The 24,534-nt window shown below is 31.5% G+C and overlaps 1 protein-coding gene across 3 annotated transcripts in view; it reads right to left on the bottom strand.

Moving 5' to 3' along the window:
- Positions 1-19,809, bottom strand: part of LOC143240780 (splicing factor U2AF 50 kDa subunit-like) — a 46,229-nt gene extending 26,420 nt beyond the window's left edge. For all 3 annotated transcript variants that reach the window (XM_076483821.1, XM_076483822.1, XM_076483823.1), the window contains exons 1-5: positions 19,642-19,809; positions 11,697-11,799; positions 9,255-9,352; positions 3,747-3,874; positions 2,003-2,119 (exon numbers count right to left, since the gene is read on the bottom strand). In XM_076483821.1, the coding sequence (XP_076339936.1) occupies positions 2,003-2,119; positions 3,747-3,874; positions 9,255-9,352; positions 11,697-11,799; positions 19,642-19,669 (474 nt within the window). In that variant the 5' untranslated portion in view covers positions 19,670-19,809. The remainder of the gene's footprint in view (positions 1-2,002; positions 2,120-3,746; positions 3,875-9,254; positions 9,353-11,696; positions 11,800-19,641) is intronic.
- Between the last annotated feature and the right edge of the window lie 4,725 nt (positions 19,810-24,534).

The raw sequence follows: 24,534 nt of genomic DNA, 5'->3' as shown, positions 1-24,534 counted from the left end.
TAAAATATTAGTTCAATAAAATCTGGAATGCAAGTCTACAAACATGATAATATGACATCTAATCATAGGAAGATGTGGAGAGATAGGGTTAAGACTAAAGGATTTTTAAATATTTCTTGACTTACTGAATAAAGCATATTGAAATTCTTATCAAGACTAGATCAGTGGAATGATAGTAAATCAGGTTTACATTTTATATATGAAGTTAAATCTCCACTGCAAAAAGTTGTAATAAAACTGTGATATCTTTGGCATATCTGATCATATACAGAAGATACAGGAATTACCAGCCTTTCTGGGTTCTGCTGTAATATATATAACTAAAGCTGAAAAGTATTATATCAAATTAATTAAGATGTAGAAATCGTGTTTCAACTGATAATCTCTTAATATCCTCAAGAAATACACGTACAAACTCCCGAAATGCAGATTTTGTGTTTAACAATTAAAAGGAAGAGTTTACACACAGAGCCTCAGCCAGTCATTTATACACTCTCAGTAGGATTAGAGTCTGGATAATTCTTCATAAGTTACCAAATAGCAAGGCTTAGTGCTTAGACTATGCTCTTGGGGCAACTGCTTCTCCCACCAAATGCCAGTTACGGCTCTGTTTAGACAAACTGTTTTGAGGTAAGGTTTTCATTTTAGAATCCAAAAGCTCAGATCTAGAAAAGAGAAATGTGGATATGTTCTCAAAGTATTTTAAAATACTCCCTCAAATACAACATATAAGCAAGTAGATATTTGGATATTTAAGTTGAGTGATTTTGGACAGAAAAATAAAAAATATAAAAGGATATCCACACCTAGACAGCAGTACAAAAATGTCGATGGAGTTACGATCACTAAACCTCACAAAGCCAAATGTGAATCAAATTAGAATTTACGACATCAATTACGATGTAATGTTGATTAACAGAAGAAGGAAGTGATCTCCAGCTTATCCCAAGGTCCTAACAACCAAACAGCTGTGTAAACTTGTCATAATACCATACCTGGTAATTTAAGGATAACCAGCTGACGGTTGATTATTAATCAATAACTGATAGTAATGTGACATTACAACAGCCCTATGGTTCTAATAAATATTGCTGTAAGTTTTTTTCTTTAATTAGTCTGGCTTTTACCACTCTGGGATTCAACATCTGCTACCATAATAATATGACCCAGATTCCTCTAATCTTGATTTTGTGTTGATACACCCACTCATTAGCTGGATGTAGAAATTTATGTAAAGGCAGCAAAGTGCATCATTCCTATACTAAAACCACTTCAAAACTGAATGTCATAAAAGCTGTTTATTACAATTCATCATCAGAATAATAATGACTGGCTAAGATAAACAAATGAACACATTTTAGTATAACCAATAACCACACACATGTCACCCAATACCAAAACACAGGGAAAACACCTATCACCACAAGAGCTTCATTGGGCTGTTTGAGCCAAATAAGTTATTTACTATCTCTTTCATAATACATCAAAACCATAATTTAAAATTCAGTTTGTTTGTATGTTATTTTCAAATTCTTCCCCCATACTTTCCTAATAGACTGGTGACATTAATCTACTTTTAATTAAAAGTCAACTGTAATATTCCATCCTTCATTTAAAATTGTTTGCATAGACTGACGGAATGTATGTGTGTGTGGTAAGTTTTATACTTCACTATCAGAGCAGCTGATAATCTTTAATGCATGTTTCTTAACTATTTATGCAATAAAGACTTTGTAAGTACTTAAGTTTGAAAAAGTGGTTAACTTGATAAAAATCAAGGGTTTTGAGCTGCTGAGTTTCACATCATATTTATTTTGTACTTTCATCACCCAAAGTTCAGTAACATCCTCAAAAACCCAGTGTTGAGATACTGTAAACTAAAATAAAAGTTGGTTTACAAAAACTGTGTACATGTGCTGGTCTCTGTAGTTGCAAAAGTTTTAGAACTATTAGTCAAGATATCTATAGAAGATCTGTTACCAAAAAAAAAAAAAGAACTTACCTCAAGAAATGCAAAGTTTTTATCCAAATTAATCTGGCAAGCAAGGACTGGACTGCCTTCAGCTTGCGAAAAACAACAAACATGCATCTGGGCATTAAAAAAGTCCATCATCTCTTGCTGTAAAGAAAAAACGAAATTGATTTGTATGTTCAATTAAATCAGTGTGTTCCTTAATTACCATCCTACTTTTTAAAACAAAACTATATGATTAATTTGACCCCTTTTCCTGTATAAACAATAAAACTTTTATATATTTGTCAAAACACAGTTCATAATTTGGTTTGTTTTGAATTTTGTGCAAAGCTACTCGAGGGCTATCTATGCTAACCATCCCTAATTTAGCAGTGTAAGACTAGAGGGAAGGCAACTGGTCATCACCACCCACTGCCAACTCTTAGGTTACTCTTTTACCAATGAATAGTGGGATTTACTGTGACATTATAATGCCTTCACGGCTGAAAAAACGAGCACGTGTGGTGTGACAGGAATTTAAACCTGTGACCTTCACATTATGAGTTAAGTGCCTTAACCACATGGCCACGCTGGGCCAAAGTTCATAGTGCAGAGTTTTTTTTTAAATTCAGTTTCTGAGCCTTGCATGTTAAACTAAGGAATGGCTTACAAGCAATATTTATAATTTGACAAATTAATTTGTGAAGTGAAATTCTCAATTAAAAGTATTTTTGACGACTCAGCTATACAAATGGTGCTTACTCGTTATAAGGTTCCACTGGACAAACAAACACAATCTCTTGCTTCTGGTCTAAAATTTTTAAATCCTTGTGCCCTGAAAATATCCCTTCATCTTTATATTCATAAAGAATTTTATCTATCATAAATTTAAAATAAATCTTACTATAACCATACTTTCTTTCTTATGCTTCAAAATAACTAAACTTTGATCCAATTCAGTTACAATTTATCTCAGGACAGCTGGTATGGGTATTAACACTTACTAATAAAGCAGAGAACAATGTTTCAACCTTCTCAGTGTTAATACTCATACCAATCGTCCCGAGATACATTTTTACTTCAAGTGGGTTTCTCTGTCATTACCAATGCAGTTACAAACTAGATTTATACAGAGCTACATACATACATTTGCTACAGTTTTAACTGTAACAAATTTAAAACAAACCTTATTATATTCTTGATGACAAGAAACCAACTTAAAATAAAAATGTATCTCAGAACGGCTGATATGGGTATTAACACTTTCACTGATAAGTAGAGAACATTTTGACCTTCCTAGGTCATCTTCAGGTTAAGAAGGTTGAAACATTGTTCTCTGCTTGTCAGTATTAGTGTTAATACCCATACTAGCTGTTCTGGTCAGTATTAATACCCATACTAGCTGTTCTGATATACAAACCTTATAATAATCATAAGTTCTTTCTTATACTTCCAGATAACTATACTTTGATCCAATTCAGTAACAATCTAGGTTTACAGTTTGGATCATAAAAAACTATATACCACTATCAACTAATATACATTTTTTAAATAAAAACTATTTTAAAAAAATCACATTTCTAACTACTAGTGATAATTCCATTCAATATTCTGCACAAATACACATGATTTGTAAAATTCTTCAAATCTTTTATTAAAAAAAAAACACATTTAGCTTTTTAGAACAATATTTATTACTTACAAAATTAAAAAGTTAATATAAATACATGTGTGTTACTTATGCATGTCTACACATACACATAGATGAAAAACAAAAATATACAAGTATTACCTCACTGCATCCAAATGGAATGTTGCCCACATACAATCGACGAGCCTGCCTAGTGATGGTACTACCAACCACTGGTACAGTAGCAATTCCTGGAGCTGCTACAAGGGTTGCTGGAATCTGTCCAGCCGCTAAAACCATATTTTAAACTATCAGCTTAAAAGTGACATGTAAAAGAAAAACAATGCACTCTCCACAATGGGACTTAAACCTTTTTAATGTTTTTATTTATGAATCCTTCTTTTATTCATAAGAAATTTACAAACCTTTAAAAAATAAGGTAATCAATGTGGGTATATAAGTGTTAGAAACAATGCTCACTGAATTATTACATTTTATGTACACTTTATAAAACTCACTTCAGATATATCTTATTGATTTACTTAACTCGGAGCTTCTGATTACCTCAGAACAATCTTTTTCAAATTTATTTAAGTGATTTGTTTACTATACCAAATCAGAGCCAACCACAGATGATGACATTTCAGATTCATTGTTAACCACTAACGAAGACACGGTTTAAGGGTTGAAGTGGAAGAACATCTGTAGAAAAATTAGCTACACAAGAGCCATCTGGGCTAGTCGTCCCTAATTTAGCAGTGTAGGACTAAGGGAAGTCAGCTAGTCATCACCACCACCAATTCTTGGGCTACTCTTTTACCAATGAATAGTGGGATTGACCATTACATGTGTTGTGTAACAGGGATTTGAGCCAGTGCTCATCAGATTATAAGTCAATTTTCTAAACCACCTGGCCATACCAGGCTAGAAAAATGATAACTGCCTAATTAAGATCCACGTTTTTCTGTACACCAAGATAACAACAAATGAAATTTCCCAATTTTATGAAAGCCAAATATGAGGCCACAAGATTTGTCATTAATAAATTGTGATTGAATTAAAATATGATTTGGGACAGACTTAGGAATTTATGAAAAATAACTGACTTTTAATTTAAGATCAGGAGACACCTAAAAGTATGTGTTGTTGCCCAAGTGCAAAACTGCACATTAAGCTAGCTGCACTCTGTTCATCACAGTGAATTGAACCTACCCTGGAATTTAGTATTATAGGTTTGTAACTAATCAGGATAACAAGAAAGATAGAACTTAAGTTCATTGATGTCATAAAAGAAAAAAAAAAAAAAATGGAGATAATGTCACAAGTTTAAGGAGTTTAAAGATTTCCATAATCACAGAAAATGTAGGGATTTGGTTTTAAAAAATATAGGGCTTACAGGCTGTACAGTAATGTTAAAAGCATATTAAATTAAAATTAATGTATCTTGAGTCTGAAGGATGCTGTTGATAGGGCTCTTCCTGAAGTTTATAGTGCTGATTAAACTTTTTAAATGTTCTCTTCCATTTTCATAAGATATGAATACTATACCTGATACTGAGAATTCTATGTAAAATACTGAACTTTAAAACAAAACGGATATTAATACCTTAGTGTTAAACAGAAGGATATTAAAAAGATATAAACACAAGATCCAGACAAGTCTCTCACGTCAGTTTTAATCAGACGTACCAACTTCTCAAATCTTTAACTGTAGTGTTGGTAATATTACTCTTACTTTTAAAGGGTTGCCCTAGATGGTATATAGCTGTTAATATCACTTCTGTGAATTAAATATAGAATAAGATCATTTGGATGAAATATGATGCCATAACAGAAAACCAAGATGGAATCACTATTGAGATCTCACCTCAGTAAACGTTTAGCCTGATAATGGAAAATGTATGGGCTTTGTAAAACAAGATTTCCTAAAAGCTCTTTACAGGGTATCAAACAGAAACCAGATTGAAAAAAATCCTTACTGGTAGGTGTGAATGTATGTAAGTGTGGCTAAACCAGTTAATTGGATCATATGGTGACTGGATGAATAAAATGTGAAATCTTATTAATAATGATGTCCAGTGAAATTGGATCCTTGTTACTAATGGAGTTTCTCAAGAATCATTACTTGAGTTTTTGTTGTTGTTGTTTTTCTTAACTTACTTTAAAAGTAATGATGGGATATAATAAAGGTTTCTTGTAGCATTAAACTATGGGGCATTACTAACTGTGCTGAGGACATAGAGTTACACAATGTGGATCTATCAATGAACTAGACAAATGTCATTTGATTATATTAAGTATAGAATAATACATTTAGGTTATCAAAATTCAGATCCCACATTTTATATAAATGGAAATTTAGTCTATAATCTGACTCAACAACAGTGATGGAATTATTTGATAGCATTCTTTTGCTAATGGTAAAGCTAATAACAACATGAAAATAAGAGGTAATAAATATCTCAATAAAAATGACCAGTTTGACCTCTACTGAAAAACTGTGCTCAATGTTGGTTTCTTTATTTAAGAAAAGAATAATGGTTTATTAGAAAAGATTCAGGAGAAGGGTACTGATCTGATTAAGAATGGTTATCTTACAGGAATCAACTAACATCTCTTACTTTCTCTTGAGCAAAAAGAATAGTAACAGGAGTTCTTACAGAAGTTTAAAAGATAATCCAGGAGAGACAGAGGATAAACACCGAGTTTGTTGTACTACGTTCTAAATACAGCAGGATGAAAGGATACAAGTTTAAGAACTGGAAAAAGACAGGACAGGCTTCAGTTATGACTCATTTTTCTAAAAAATATTTTTGGCATTTGAATTTAGTTACCTTTAGATGTAGTGAAGGATGATGTCATACAAGAATTTAATAACTGAATGAACAATTTCCTAAAACTAAAGAGTGGATTTAATTTTCACTTCTAACAGTGGATTTGTAATGACAATTTCATGAAAACAAATGCTGCCTGCTTGTCTTACCTAATTAATCCCATCATAATGGATACCCTTTCAAACCCTTTTCTGTATATATCACTGTGTTACAAATAAAAATTAACTTTGGTATCATACATTATGATTTCAAAAGAAACTTTTTAAAAAAAAACTTACCCTTTCCAAAAGGATCACGTGTCAAAGCCCATGTCATCATGTTTGTTAACTTGGATTCAAAATTTTATTGAACTACTATTTTATGAATTTATCTCCTTAAGTTCAGTAATAAACTCTACATTATAACTCAAATTATCATACCTTATTTAATACCTTAACATAATAGTAAACATTAAACAAATACATTTAATCATCAATATTTTGTGTGTCACATGGCATGTTGAATGCATCACTGGTTCAAAGTGGATGTACACAATGTCAAAGTACAAATTCTAAGTTTTGTGAGAATTAGGAACTCAAATTATCAATATTGATTGACAAGCTAGAATATTAAATAAAAACCTTTTATTGTTTCTGTTTGCTGAGCTATCACTATATTTAGTGAATCAAACACAATAACTCTCCTCACGTCTTTCCATTTTTTCTAAGCCACTTTGAAATAATGGGACCCTCTCTTCCTTTCGAGAAACATTAGAGTTTGTAAGTTGTATGTTTAGTCTGTTTCTGATTTCATATTTGTGTTTAGATACAAACACAGCTTAGTTATTAAATTTGATAAATTTTAATGACATTCTATGGTATCGATAAAGTAATTTATGGATTTTTTGGTTATTTCTGTGTATATGTATAAAAACTAAAAAAAAAATCACTTTCACATTCTCCACATGCAAAATTTCTTAAGGCTTAACAAGTTAAAACAAGCAGCAATAAGTAAAAAAGTAACAAGAGACTGTTTTTTTTCTTTATTTACTATTCTATGTTTTAACAAAAATAAGTTTATGAAAACTGAAATATGAATGTATATTACCAAATACTAGTTAGTCCACAAATACACAGCAAAGATAGGTCATTTTGTAAAAACTAATGGTCAATTTTACATTATTGGATATGGTAACATGAGTGCACATGTAATGCGTCATTGTAACTTCTGTATTATCAGCCAGGTAAAGCTAAAGAGTCAATATCATATAAAAATAATAAATCAATAATGATATATAAATGTATGAGATTTAAGCTATTTATATTTTCATTTTATAATCTGAAGTCATTCTAAAAAAGAATAAAACACAATTTATATTAATATCCTAATTTTATACAGTGGTTACAAGATTGTTCAAACTGAAAGAACCCATACAGAAATATGTTAGTGAAAATAACAAAATAACTTTTTTTTTTAATGTTTAATAAAACTATCTGGACATTATAAAGATTACTAAACTGTTAAAATTTCACATGTGGAAGATATGAAACAAAATACTGTGGGTGGTTTTATAAACAGTTGAATAAACAAAAATATTGTTAATTACTATATCAATATAACAGAATTCCACTATAAGTTACCAAACTTTGTAACTAAGTTGCATTTAAGTCCAAAACAAATATGAAACTTGGAGGGGACTAAAGACATAACCCACCTCCTTGAAATTTTGGTTCAAAAAAATGTGGTAGTCTTTTCACACAGACTGAAACAGCTGAGAAAACCACTAGGGGAAGATTGAGGTGTAGACCGGTTATTCATGTGTCATATATAGAAATGTGCATATATAAGGGGCCATCTCCAAAAATGGAAAGAGGTGAACAGGGCCATTGTGTTTGATTCTGTACATAAGCCATATATCAACAAAATAAAAAGATACAAGGTTTCTATTTTACATTCTAGCTTTTCAGCAGTGGTAATTTGAGTTCTTAATTTGTACAAAACTACAGAAATAGTATTTTGACATCACAAACATCTAATTTTAACAAGTGCTGCTTTCAACATAACACACAATTCACAAAAGTCAATATTAATATTTACTTTTAAGTTAAGAAATTAACTCATATATAATATTAAAGTTTCAATTATAATCTACAATTTGATTTCAAACTTGTTGAAACAAATTCCTGAAATAGTAGTTAAATAAAATTTCAAATGCCAGTTAAACTCCATGACATGGCCTTTGACCCTGGACCCATTGTGAAAGGGTTAATCATTTTCCTGCTGATCCAAAATATACCTAGGTGAAAATGGTCTTCTAATTAATTATAATAGCATTAAATAATGTTGTTTGTCCCCAAAAACGTCCCTGAAGTAAACTTTACGCAAGACTAAAATTTCTTTTTTGTAGTAGTACCATATTACATAAACAGATGTCAGCACAAGCAGCTATTCATGTGTAGGTATGCTAAATGGAGATAATTGGAATAGGAAAGAGAAGTGTTTTCCCTGAATGTGCTGTACCACTTTGTGTCACACCTCACTTTTGAATTTACTATACTGTTACAAACATTCAATTGAATATGTTAGATTTGACACATTTTTCCAATAGGTTGTTTATAACTTGTCATACCTATGTAATTGTTTTTTGTTTTTTTTTGCAAATAAATAGGGTATTTCATGCAAATAACAAAACTGATAAACTATTACAAAATATTTTTGTTCCTGATGTACATGTTTTTGTTTTCTTCACATTCAATAACTCTTATTAAAAAAGTTAAAAACCCAACATTTTGTGCTTCAGACCAACTAATATTTAGACTGTTTTCAAAATTGTACTCTAATATTTTACATAAACTACCTTGCATGGCTTTATACTGTAATGGAGTGATGTGTTCAAAACCAGGTGGAGCTATATCCCAATACATTGATGCTTTTCTTCGCCTTTTCTTGGAATCACTAAATGAAAGTTAAAAAAAAAAACTTACCTTATAATTTCTATCCTACAAATAATTCAAGTGTTAGTAGTAAAAGATAAAACAATTTCTCAGTTCTGAAGCATGTTCTTGGTTTAGATTATTCACTTTTTTAATCCAATCACACTAAGAACACAATATGTAATGACACAGGAATAAAAACTATATTTTAATGTTACTCCATATACTGAATAAAAAGGTCAACTATTTCTTTTGTAACATTTTTGATAAGTTTCAAAGAAAAACATATTAACTTATATTCCTTAGCCCATTCACTGCAGCTGGGATGTACATTTCCCAGTACACTGGGAAATGCATGTCCTGGTCACAGTAAAAAGAGTTAAGTCAAAATGTCCAGTTTGCACTAAAAAGCCAAGAGTAAAATAATAAATTACATATTAATCATATAAAGGCCCTATTTAACCAATCAATCAGATTCCATTAGAACATAAAACAACCTTCAATAACTTATGAATCAGACACTCAAAAATCTCAATACTGACAGCTAAAATATAAAATAAGGACCTCCTCTTTACTTGTTGATATCACTATATTTAAAAACCAAACAGTGGCCCCACCCACCTCTTCCATTTTTGGAAATACTTATGTACACCTACTTCACTCAATCACATGCTTATAACCAATCAAAAGATCAGAATGTCTCCCACATAGTTTTCATAGCTTCTTGAAGGTGGAAGTTTTCCAATATTATTTTTTTGTCCCCAATCTTGACAGGAAAAGAGTAAGTGAGCATGCTGTTTGAAAAACTATTTCTTTAAACTCAATTACAGTTTGCTTAGTAAGCCTTGTAAATGACAGTGGAATTCTGAAATATTGCAATACAAGATACAACAAATGGGTACAAACTTCCCAATCTCTGAGACTCAGCCCATGGTGAGAGAGTTAATCTTTCTTACAGCAATTTCTCCATCAAATCAAACTTTTTTTTGTAGCTCGGAATTTTGATCTATAACTTTTAAGTGCATTTCCTACTCTCTTGTTTAACATGTAAATTTTTTGAAACATCAGTAGTTCTTAGTTCAATTTTGATATATAGTCTTTATTAATTGGCAATTAACCACATTTCTTGCAGATAAAACAGCGGGTGACATTCAGCAATAGAAAACTGTTCTTTTAACCAGTGAATCATTTAATGACCCAAAATTTTCCCTGCCCCAGATTTCTAGCACATGTCCACTAAAGTTATACACAAACCTGGTTTAAAATATTTATGTTTTTTTATTAGAAAATGGTTCTCCTGTTTCTAGCAGATTTCCCAGATATTGTGTTGATCCTTTAAAATTAAAACTGTATTGCAACTTTAACATAACTCTTAACAATGTACAAAGAACTGAGATATTGGTAAGATTTTTACCAAACCTGTCTTAAAACTTTTATATTTTGAATTTCAATCATATACTTTAACTTGTGGTGTATGGTGCAAGGGTGTTATATTTTAATTTACTTTAGGGTTTAACTTAAATATAATATTGTAGTTTACATTTTATGTGGGCAGGCACATCAAGTGATAGAAAGTTTACTCTTACAAAGGAGGTTTAATTTTTCTTCTCTTTCTTGCCCTCATTTTACTTGTGATTGCTGTTTTATGTATGTTTGTAGTGTAAATAAAAGTTGTTATGCACCTTCCATGATTTGACACTTTCTTCATGATAAATACAATAAAATCAGAGAAATCAACAGACACACACACAGTAATTTGATATCTTTCAAACATCCAGGTAACAAACTATACTCTGAAATCTGAGAACCAGAAAGTACCATAAAAACATTGATTTTTGAATGTAGCTGACAAATTAAGTTTTTACTTGAGTTTTTCAACTTTGAGTCTTTTTTATTCTTGTTAAATAATAATACATAAATATGCTGTACTTCATTTCAACATTTTGTCTCATGTGTGTGTGTAAAATGGAAATGGGGTAAAAACTTTTTCTTTCATAACCACAGCTTTCATTTTCTGTCTAACCATTTGTAGTGTCATTTCATAACCCTTTCATGTCCTAAATCGTTTAATAAGAAAGTTTTTCTGCTTTCACAAAAATCACTGACAACTTCTTTGTTCAAAATGTGTCCATCCTGTATGGCATCATTTAAGAACCTTCCTTTATTAACATTTCTCTACATAATAAGAAGTCCCAAACCTTTCAAATCAACAATCATTCTAGAGGTGTTATACAAGCTTGAACAACTGTAATATATAGAACGGATGCCTGTCTATTGTGCAATTGTAATTTTAGAACCATTCTGACATTTGTAGAAAAATAAAAGATATCTGAATTTTCAAGTTCAATATAAATAATTGTAATTACCTTTTTCTCCGTTCTCGTGAGTGAGACCTCTTCCACCTGTCTCTACTATGTGATCTTGATCTAGAGTGATGCCGTTTATGATCACTACGTCTTCGATCTTTATCTGGAAAAAAAAAACATGAATAAAGTTGCAAGTAAATTTTTATACATAAATATATATATGTATATATATCCATCCTTTTTCTGAATTTTTCATGTATGGCAAAGCAATCATAATCATCAGTAATATTTTTAGTGTCAAGAAAATTTCATCTTTTCAAAATTAGCATCCTGGAAGCAAATACATCAACTGGATGAGGGTGGACTCATTCTCCATTTACAGGATAGATAAAAATGGGAAATAGAAACAATAGCAAAGCAAGATGCATCTTAACCCTTTCACAATATTTCTACTTCCCCCTTCTAATAGTGAAAATATTTAACAAATCTGCATGAAACTAAATAATTAAATGCTTAAACAGTACCTAGTTTAGACTAACAGGGATCTGTAAAATTTAATAGTTTTATATACTTTTTTATGTTGCAAATGTCCAAATTTTTACTGTGAGGCACCATTTAAAAAAGTAATAGATACACTTCCTGTTTTAAAATTTTTATTTCTTTAAAAGCTAATCAGAAAGTACTGTTATTGTATTATCAAATGAAAAAAAATCTTCCTGGATGTAGTACAAAATAGACTTGGCGATTCTATTGATGAAATGATCCAACAATGAGCATTTCAATTACAGATGTAATATTGTAATCTAATTATCTTCACTACTGCAAATGAGTTATGACTTTAAATATGCATAAATCAATTTAAAACACATGGTCTTCAAGCTCTATAAAGTACATACTAATACAAAGGATATTTTCCATTATGTTAGTGTTGAAGTGCTTAACTTCTCTCACTAACTTTCAGTTTTATTTTTACTGGTTTTTGATAATACAAATGAAATTAAAAACTAAAAATTATACTTATTTCATGATTTAGTTCTGAAGAGTCTGTTTATGTCATTTGTGAAACAAGTTGAGAACTGATACAAATCAAACCTTTTCTTCAGTATTTACATTTTATTAAAATTTGAATTCAAATTTAAAATATTATAATGAAAACCAGTTCTACAACTTATATGAATTAAACTTTATAGAACTTGAAGCCATTATATGAAGCAATACTTCTCAAAATCTTTTTTAAATATTCAACAATATTTTAGAAATCAGTAGCTATACAAGTTACAAATGAAACTCAATACAATTTAATTTTAAAATTTTTTATCAGCCACTTTGTTTCTCCTAGTGAACTACATTAAGTTATTATCAAGTTTGAATGAGATCTAGTCTAAAGCAATTAGTTAATCAAAAGTGTGTTCCTCACACCACAGAATGTACAAAAATAAACAAAAGTAGACATTTGGTGTTGCCAGACAATTGCCTTCCCTCTAGTCAGCAATTTAAAAATAGTAATAGCAGCAAGCAGCCTTGGTAACTTTTTTTTAAACTGGGTGAGTAAGTTTGGTGGAAATGGGAATAAAACTTAGAAAGAAAAAACACAATCCTGAATCACAAGCTACTACCCTCTCTGAATCACCAATATTTAACAAACGTGAAGTAAAAATAAATGAATAATAATAAGGCTAAAAGTGGACAGTGCACAGACTTAATAGCAACAATAGTCAAAATACTGAAACCCAAAAATCCTAAGTTAACTTTGGTTAGTTGATTACTTGTGTGGTAATCAGTATATCCAAACTAATTAGTTTACTTATAATTTTGATGAATTGATTAGCTTAAGTGGCAGTAATTAGAAAGTTGCTAGTTACTCCTATTTGTAAAATGGGTAAGTTTCATTAGCAATTATAGATTAGTGTTATTTCTGTTATAGAAAATATTCTAGAACATCTGATATAAAGCTTTACAAAATTAGTAAAAATAAAAGCATGTATTCACAAAGAGGAAATATTGCTTTAATAATCATTCAATTTTTTTATATTACTTGTAATCTAAATGTTAGAAAATGTGCACATGTTATAATTTTCAAAAAAGGTAATTAATAAGATGTCATATACAAGGTTAGCTAAGAAAAACTTGTTAATTAGTATGGTTTCAGGCACTAGGGTCAGGTAGTTAGAGTGCTTGACTCGTAATCTGAGGGTTGCAGGTTTGAATCCCCATTACACCAAACATGCTCACCCTTTCAGCTGTAGGGGCATTATCATCTTACAGTCAATCCCACTATTCACTGGTAAAAGAGAGAAGGTAATTAGTCACCACCACTCTTAGACTTCTTTTTTTAATCAATGAATAGTGGTATTGACCATAAATTATAATACCCCCACATTGTTTACTGGATTACTGGATGGTTGTATGAGTTATAGCAAAAGGTTTATGAGCTATAAAATAAATAGATGTGTAGTTTATTGCATTACAAAAAAACAAAAAATAGTTTGATACCTGAAATTTTCTACTAATTATGTACTTTTTTTTTTTGTGCAATATTTGAATGAATTTTGAGTTTTGAAAATTTAAAATTTCATTGTGATTTTGTTTACAGAAACAGTGAAAGATGCCTGCCTTTGTTCAATATTTCAGTTACTGATTTTCAAGTCTTTTTACATTCTTTAAAATCTTTCAATAAAGTTATTTAATTTATAAAAAAAACCACTAACTTTTAATTTTCTTTTGAATGGAAAACACCACAAACAGTTTCTATAAGTTTCTTAAAACTGACGTAAAATTAAAATAAGTTTACCACATCAAAATTTTAAGAAAGACAACTTTTTTAAGATTGTTTTCTTTAATATATATTAATAATACTTAAATCTGCTTTACATTTATTTACATATAATTTGTTTACAATTCATCTCATTGATTATAATTATCTTTACCTATTCAAGCAGATACTCAAGCTGCTAGGGCCTAATATAAACATTGCCTACCAAATCAGACTTGTACAAAATTAATTCTACAAGTTCTCCAATACTTCTTATAGGTTTCCACGATTAATGTTCCTATAAAATTGTGAATTCCAATGATTTCATCTAATATACACTTTACAATATTGGTAGATTAATATAAATGATCATGGAATTTATATTACAGACACTTAACCTTTTACTGCAACATTTATTAGAATACAAACTATTATTGTAGTTGAGTTAGTTCATAAGAAATTCACCAAATTTCATATTTCTATTTATCTAAATCTGACAACACTGTTAACATTGTGAATAAAGACACTTTTAATATGACTAACCTTGTAGTGTACATGGCACCTTTTTTAGTTACTTGCAAAATTCAATATTCCCCAATGAATTGGGCAACAAAACAGTTTATAATTCAAATTATCATTATTATTTAAGCTCTAATTTGAAAAGAAAATACTTAAAAAATATCTATCTTCACTCATTTGTTGTGTGACACTTCTATCTTGATTTCTCCTCCTCAAGATTTACAACTTCAACAATATAGCTTCTATGGTTCTTTACCACTTATAAAATAATAATGGCTTCCAATCAGAGTAAACTAAAAACCTAGGCGTAAACTAAAAACAAACCTGGTCATCAGTTTAGTTAACTAAATATACTTTTCTTGCATGTTTACTTGTGAAGATTAGAAGGCACTGTTTCATCAGGTAAGTAACCTTTCTATTAATATTTTTGACCATAAACCCAATAGTAACTCACAAGATTCAGCCAACTTAAAAGATTTATGTTAATCCTAGTACAAATTCTAAACTAACAAAGCATGTCAATATTTATAATAAGAGTATAATAATGAATAACAAGGTAAAATAATAATTACATTCAATATGGTGTGAATGAATTGAGCAATATATGAACAAAATAACATCATGAAAACTGGATCAACCCTGAATAAAATATCCTACTGAATCATGGTCACTGATGTATATTTATATTAAATACCAATTACACATAGTGAAAAAGGAAGAATATAAAATATTAATATACTATCTTCTTGATTCACAGAGATATTAACAAATTTGTCAACTCTACCAAGCATCTCCCATCTTTCTCATGTATTTCAAACCAATTAATCAACAATGCCTACTTGTCTGGTGCACATGTTCACAACCAACAGGGAAAAAATATGACATAAGCATCGTATTTTCTTTGCTCTTAATAGTAGGTCATATGAAAAGCTTGGTGTGTTTTGATTTAAGGTATGCATTTGTTAAACATAATTCTAACTTAGATAAAAAGACTGATAAATCAGTTGGTTTGAGACGTATTCTAGTGCTCAATCCTTTTTTTTTTGTTCCAAAATGTGTACTTGGATGCTCCTTGAATTGGTTTTTTTGGATATCTAACAGTGAGAAAAAATGAGGTTACAAAACCATGGCCTCCTATAGTAGTACAAAAAGGTAAAATTAACAAAGGATGGCCACTTAGATTAGTACAGAAAGCCTCAATAACTAAAGTGCAAACTTCTTATTGTTCTGTATATTTATTTACTGTCACACAATTTTTACAAAAAAAATTAATAAAATGAGAAAAATTAGAAACTTATTGAATTAGATAACAGAACTTAAAGGAAAAAATTGAACAAAACAATCACACGTGTCAGTCAATGGGGAATCTCTCAGTGTGTTGTCACATGCTGTACTTGATAGCTTACCCTCAACTCCCCCATTTTGATTTACTGCCTTTCATGCAAGAGATTCCAGTAATAAAAATAAAAAAAATAACAAAAATCAGGTATGATGAAGTGATAAGCTGTTGAAGTTGTCAGGATAAATAAATGATATTGTGTGTTACTATCAGAAGCCATTCTATAGGAAAGAAAAAAAAATTACTGATTTTGTTTTAGTTTTTTCATTTCACTGTACATTAATAATTTCCCTGCACTTAGTGTCAGACTATAGAATATAAAAATCATTTTTCTAAAAATACTCATAGTGAGCATGGTTTCACTAAGGGTAAAAATCTTGCCTTAATTTGTTAGCATTCAATAAAGAAATTGTACTTACACAGATGAGAGTAAGGGTAATTTAGTGTACCTGGGTTTTCAGAAAACATTTAAATTATCCATGTGTTTAGCATAAGGTAGCTTATTGGATAGAAAAATGGTTATACAGACAAAAGGTTTTATGAATAAAACTCAGTCAATTTAGATTCATATCAGAGCTCAATGTCAGGACTGAAAGGTGTTGTTGGTCATAAAGACAATTCTGCTACTTTGCTGAAGGGTTTCATTCATTTGTTGAATTAGATGAATAAATGACAGATGGCTTTTGATTATAATAAATGTAACTAACATACATTGGTTATTACAATTTGAACCTATATAAATAATACACTTGCATTTATCTGTGCAGAACTTTTCTCCCAAATTTTTTAATGAAATACAACAAATCTCATATCGTTAGCAAGGCCTTTGTCCAAGAAGTCCAGATTGAAGATTATTTTTTCCATTCAGAATCACTTCACCTGTTTTTTGCTTAGCCAAACGTCTTAATGACATGAGTATTGTACACTATGAAACAATGTCAGTTATCACGTGATGACTGGCTTTAATTTCAATTAGTTTTTCATTTTCAGAATATTTTACACAAAACACTTAATCTGCATGTAATTTCCTAAAAATAAATTAGCATTACACTAAATACAAGTGCAATGGCCTAAAACTTATGCCTAAAAGAGCATGTGCAGTTCACTCGAAACCATATGCTTATCAATTTGTGATCACACATACAAACATTTCTACCCGTTAAGTTTATCTTCATTACAGCTTCATATTTACATTACTTTGCAATAATTTAATTTTGGTTCATTACATAGTTGGTTATAAACAACTTTTAGGTACTTTTTTCTTTATTGCAGGTTTTATCTTTGATTTTTGTGGGTTTATTTGTTACAACTCATAACACCATGTCATATGTTGTGTGCTTATAACTGTTTTACACTCTAAGATGCTATTATAAATACCATTACTATATTGCTTACATATAGTTTTATTAAATAGTTTTATCTGCACAAGTTTACTTATCTGCATAAAAGTTTTTCAAATAGACCAGAATTTATCAATCTAACACGAGGCCTGCAAGAAAGCGTAGTTTAAATGCCATGTGTGAAAATCATAGAATAAGAAAAATTCAAGTGAATAGCATGAAAACTACCATAAACATTTCTCAAGCTGCAACTACTTTAGGAGTAAAATGTATTTTAACAGTGCCATAGAGGAATATGATATTAACGTTCTGGTTGATCAGTCTCTTTCACCATCCAAGTCGTATGCTACTGCTGGTTACAGTGCAAACAGGTTTTTAAGGTTTTTATTTGCAGAGGTTAAGATATCATTGTGTAGACCATAAATCACTGATTAGGCCATGTTTGAAATACCATGTTTAGTCTTGGACTACTTACCTTAGGAAGGACATTGATTTGTTGAAAAGTTCAAAAAAAGATTAATATAATACTTAAGATAAAAAAGTTGTACAAAGACAGATTCAGATCTCTGAAATTTTCTGTTGAAACAAAAAATCAATTTAGATGTTACAAAACAGTCTGTTAAACAAGTTTTTTTCTATACGTGATACTGAGAATGATGGGACCAGGGAAACAAATTTTTACAGAACTGGTGTTCTCTTAAGATAAGACAGTTTTATTTTTCTAACAGGGTAGTTGACTTTTGGAGTAGGTTGCATTTGCATGTGAATGATATAGTTAATTTAATGAAGATTATGTGAAAGCTTGATAAATATTTTAATCACAAGGGTCAGCACCAAGAGTTTTTTTTCTTTCAGTTTATTTTAAAAAACAGGACAGGCTAGATTTTGAAGTGATGGAATAAAAGAAAAGCAGCTAGTGAATAACACCATCCTCAAACCTTTGGTTTAGTCTTTACCAATGAATAGTGAGATTAATGATCATATTATAATACTGTTACATCTGAAATTGCAAGAATTTTTAATGACAGAATTCAAATTCAGCACCTGCAGCATGTGGGTCCAGTCTCTAACTCCCAGGCCATCCAAAAGTTGTACTAATTATATGGCAATCCGTGGTTATCCGGGTCCCTCTTAATAATGTAGTAAAATTACCATTAATACAACTGCACACATACTAACAAGCTATTCACCAACACCTTCTTTACACAATTACCAATAACACAACTGCATTTACACACATGCCAATAAAACAGAAGAATCCATGGCTCTATTGGTCATACTTATTCATTTTGTTCTATGGGTTTGGTGCAAATTGCCACGAATGAAAGTACTTACAAGTTCCTGAAACATCATTAGTTTTGCTTTAAGTGCACAGTTTTTCTACAGAACATTAGCCCTATCACAGCTTGTCATGATATTTATAATACAATAAATCACTCCATTACGTTTATAAATCCATGGTGTTCAACACTGTTGCCATATGTAGCAAAATAGATATTGATTTGTGGTGAATTGGGGCTTTACTTCTTCCACCAAATTTTAACAATTCATTCTATCAATAATTGAAAACATTATTGTGCATTTTTCTACCCCTCTATATCTATAAAAACAGTTGCTATGTTTTTGTCATGTGGCAGAAATGTCAACACATTCTCTCTATTTTGACGATTATAAAAATATGTTGGCTACCACTGTCGTATGTCGTTGTCTGCTAACTCAGTCATTGTTAAGTACCATTTTTAACGTTTCACTTTAAGGTATTCCTCTGGAAAAAAAAGCTTTATTTAACCAATACTCGATAGTAACAGTATTAGAAATATTCGAACTATATCTGAAGGCAATACTTTTACTAAAATTCAGTTTACATCTTACTATGATAATGGAGTAACAGTAACGCTAGTAATATACTACTATGTAAACTAGGCTTATCTCACACGTTTATTTAATGCTTTTGTTCTGGAAAGTAAAACTAATTTACTAATATTGACTTTCTGGGGCTTTTATTACCAAGAGTTACTACTGAATACATATATCAAGCCTACAAAATTCAAATACCTCGCTCTTGATCTCTTTCTTCTCCCATTTTCTTTATTTAGATAAATATCAAGCGTACTCCTACAACATACTACACCGTTTAGCCTAGAATCTTATCATTCCATTCCAAACACGTTCATTCTCACATGAACTATAACGGCTGAATAAGTCACCTTTGTGCTAAATACCACTAGAGCACCACGCATTCTCTTCACAAAGCAACTTGAATAATATTAAGAATATACAATTGGTTTATATTTTAACTTACCTATTTCAGTAATATATTTAAAACATAAATGATTGTTAGTACACTTATTTCCTCCTTATTTACTGAAAAAAAAAGTAATTTTGTTTACCTCAAACAACAGAGAAAGTGTTGGTTTGTTTGTTTTCATTTTCTTTCAGACAATAAAATATCTTTTGATGTATCTCAGAGCAGCTGGTATGAGCATTAACATTTTTATTGATAAGCAGAGAACAACGTTTCGACATTCCTAGGTCATGTTTGTTCCTGAAGATGACCTAGGAATGTCGAAACATTGTTCTCTGCTTATCAATAAAAGTGTTAATGCCCATACCAGCCGTTCTTAGATACACTTTTATTTCAAGTGGGTTTCTCGTCATCAAGAAAAATATCTTTTGAGTATATTGTTAATGTTTGTTTTTTGAATTTCGCGCAATGCTACACGAGGGCTATAGGCACTAGCCGTCCCTCATTTAATTGTGAAAGACTAGAGTGGGGCTCGGCAGGGCCAGATGGTTAAGGCATTCGACTCGTAATCCAAGGGTCGCTGGTTCGAATCTCCGTCACACCAAATAGGTTCACCCTTTCAGCCGTGGGGACGTTATAAAGTGATGGTCAATCCCACTATTCGTTGGTAAAAGAGTAGCCCAAGAGTTGGCGGTGGGTGGTGATGACTAACTGCCTTTCCTCTAGTCTTACACTGCTGAATTAGGGATAGTTAGCATAGATAGCCCTCGAGTAGCTTTGCGCAAAATTCAAAACAAACCAAAGACTAGAGTGAAGATAGCTAGTCATCACCACCCGCCGCCTACTCTTCGGTTACTCTTTTACCACGAATAGGTGGATTGATCGGAACATTATTATGCCCTCAGGATTGAAAGGGCGAGAATGTTTCGTGTGACTGAGATATTCTTAATATATCTTCTCGTTGTTGAGCTCTATCTGTGTAGCTTGCTTTTCTTTGTTTGTAATTAAGCGCAAGGGTGTGCAATGAACTATCTGTACTACTGTGCCTACCAGGGATATTGCAACCCGATTTCTGGTGTTATAAGTCCGCAGACTTGGCACTGTTCCATTCATAAATAAAGTTATAATGTCACAATATTAAATGAAACGAAAAATAGTAATATATGTTTAATTTAGGCAAGTTCTCAACAGCTCAACGATAAGTCTAAGAATTGTGGTGCTAAAAATTGAGTTTCGTGTTTCACATGTTGGGCAAAACACAGTTTTGTAACATTTTGTTAACTTAACAACTAGGAGCCACCAAACGTTTACAAATAAATAAGCAAAATATTTTAGTTAAGTACTTAACAATTTTAAGCTGTTTCTTATGGATTTTCTATACCACCTGATTGATTATTTTAAAACATATATGGTACTTTCAAACCTATGCAGTTTGTCCTTTTTTGCGGACTGTAAAACAATGCTCTCTCACCTGAATGAAATATAGTCTATCACCATTAATTTTTATTCTATCATTACATGATTTAAATCTTTTGTGTTTTTTTCTAAGGTCAAATCACATATGACATCAATGGTATCCTTCAGTATTTTGGTAAGATCTTTGCTGAGTAACTGCAAGAAAGGCCCATATATATGGTAGGATTTTAATCCAATATTTTCCGATATTTTCAACACAGATTGCTAATTAAAAGTGTGTGTTTGTCTGTATGTTTTCTTATACCAAAGCCACATCAAGCTATCTGCTGAGTCCACTGAGGGAAATCGAACCCTTGATCTGAGCGTTGTAAATCCATAGACTTACCAATGGACTAGCGGGGGACAGATTGAAAATTAATCCAAAAGTATATATTTGTATTTCTCCATTACACCATTGAAAAAAAATGGATGAAGGTCTGTTTCCTGGTCTTTTTGCTTCCAATAATTAGACATATTTCTGCAAACAAGGCTAATTCAAAGTTCTATATTTGATCGAGGTAAAGTTACACAAATATTTCAAGTCTTGAAATAAATTAATTGACGAGTTTTATTGCTATATTTTCTATTTCTTGGCTAGGAACAGCATCAGTTGGCTAACAAAGTCTATTACAATAATAATGTGTATGTTTCTACTCTTACTTTGTGGCAAGGACTAACCACAATGACGGTAACTATCTCAAAAGAGTACTTCAATACAATGATGTTGTAGTTGCCCATACTGTTTAATTGTTTAACCTTTTCACTCATAGCATAGCGTATAGGATTTGTACTAAGTATCTACAGATCCCTGGTACCAACTTAATTCAAATACTCTCCAGTATCTTTTTAATAGATAAATGTCCAACTGTTGGAACATTATGTAGAGGACAAAGTGCTTTGCAATGTACAGACTGTTGAAGTACCAACTGTAATTATTGTTTCTCCATGTGTATTTTTTCTTTTCTGACATAACATGCCCATAGGAATAACGAATTACATTTTGCCCCATACATCTTTATTTTAGGGTAGATGGAGTAACTGTCTGTTATGAAGACTTTTCTGTATTATTCTTAATCCATTGAATAATTAGTTTTAGACTCACATCTTTCATTTGAGCATCTTTTAATTGAGTGATGGATCTCATTAGCTCTTCGTCATCACTTCTGGATTTCACATTGTGAAAAATGTTTGTTCGATTGTACTTTAGTTTGGTCATATTTAATATCTTATGCTCCCGTTTCTTTAATTATTTACATTTTTAATTAATACAGGGTTTTGGGATATGGCATTACCATGTCCATGGTTCCACTCAGAGCAATGCACGATGCTAAGGACATAATCCTGAAATTAATGGAGCCATTTTGATATCTGACTTTCTGGATTACAACTTACCAACCACTTTAATGCTGCACGATCTATCAAGAGTTTGAACTTATATCCATATAGATAATGAAGGGAAGACTTATGGCTTGAACAACAATTAGTTGCTCTTTTTTAATTATACAGAGTCTCTTTTCTGCATCACTTACTGACTCACTATAGAAGACAATCACGAGTTATTTCTGGGTTCTACTTGTGATAACACTATTCCTACTGTAAAAATCACTAATATATGATCCTCAAGAGATAGGTAAGCTAATACAGGAGTAACAGCCATTTCCTCTCCTGTTTATTAAATGCTTCTTCACAATCAACAACCCAACAAAGTTTTTATTTAAGTAACTTATGTAGAAGATGAGTTATGTTAAAGAGTGTTTCACAAAATGACAAGTGTAAGAGCTTAAGTTCTTTGGTTTTGTTCACTTCTATACAGATTCAACCTTAGATGAGCATGTATACACATTTTCTATGCTGACTGTGTCCTAGAAAACTTATCTGTTCATAGGATAATTCACACTTCTTCAAATTCAGCTTAAGGTTTTATTTTCTCAGCCAATCCAGCGCTTACTAATGCCTAAAGATCTTTGCATGTGCAGTTGTGTCATTCAGGAATATTAGTACAACATTCCAAGATTGTTCAGAGACAGAACATTTCATTAGTCATTGAAATGTAGCAGATGTATTACATGACCTATAAACAACAAACTTTCACAATCCTTTTCCTAATCCCCACTTCCTTTGTGGATTTGCATTTGCCAATATCCACTCTTAAGATCCAATGCTGAAAACATATTTGATTTAGATAAGCCATCAAATGTAGAGTAAATTCTTGGCAGCCTTGCTTCTTAACAGTCCACGCAAAACCTTGTGGATCTTCTTCACAAGTACAATAGATGATGCCCGTGATCTCGTTCTCTCTCTTTGAAAGCCTCAGTCTGTTGGAGTCATCTGACTAACTGAAATACAAAAGCAGTATTTCCAGCATCAATCTTATGAGATATTTTATTTGTTTGGCATAGCGTTTGAGATCTATTGGAGAAAGTATCTTTTTCCTTACTGACTTTACTGTCACTTCACTTTTCTTCTACTTAACTTACGCTCGTTAATCACCAAGATCGGGCCCGGCATGGCCAAGCGTGTTAAGGCGTGCGACTCGTAATCTGAGGGTCGCGGGTTCGCATCCCCATCGCGCCAAACATGCTCGCCCTTTCAGCCGTGGGGCGTTATAAAGTTACAGTCAATCCCACTATTCGTTGGTAAAAGAGTAGCCCAAGAGTTGGCGGTAGGTGGTGATGACTAGCTGCCTTCCCTCTAGTCTTACACTGCTAAATTAGGGACGGCTAGCACAGATCGCCCTTGAGTAGCTTTGTGCAAAATTCAAAAACAAACAATAACCACCAAGATCAGGGATTTCCAACAGGCGGACCGCGGCATGGTTTTGTGTGGTCCGCGAAGATCTATTGAAAAATAACCTACTTTTATAATATTTTTTTTTTGTAGTGAAGAAATGAAAAATTCCGACTTGCGAGGTAAAAATGCATGAAAGCTCCAACTGACATTCACTAATGAAATTTAAAAATTTATTTTGTGTGCACCTTTACGTTTATTATTTATGCCTCTATAATTTTACAGTACTCACTTGATAGTAATAGCTTTTAACTTATATCACATACACCTCGGCATATTATACCATCATTTCCCCTGCTAGAGAAAGTGGACTCACTCAGCTATATACTCTCACCCCTATGCTAGACAAAGTGAACTCGCCCGACTGGTGGCTCTTGCCAGTCTGTCCGTTTGCTGTTATGGAGGTTGACGTGTTGTAAATTATCACTGTTCTGTTCCGAAGTCAATATAAACATGAGCAA

This window comes from Tachypleus tridentatus, chromosome 13, assembly GCF_004210375.1.
Source record: "Tachypleus tridentatus isolate NWPU-2018 chromosome 13, ASM421037v1, whole genome shotgun sequence".
Lineage (NCBI taxonomy): Eukaryota > Metazoa > Arthropoda > Merostomata > Xiphosura > Limulidae > Tachypleus > Tachypleus tridentatus.
The sequence above is the reverse complement of the archived record's forward strand: the minus strand, read 5'-3'. Positions and strand labels throughout refer to the sequence as shown.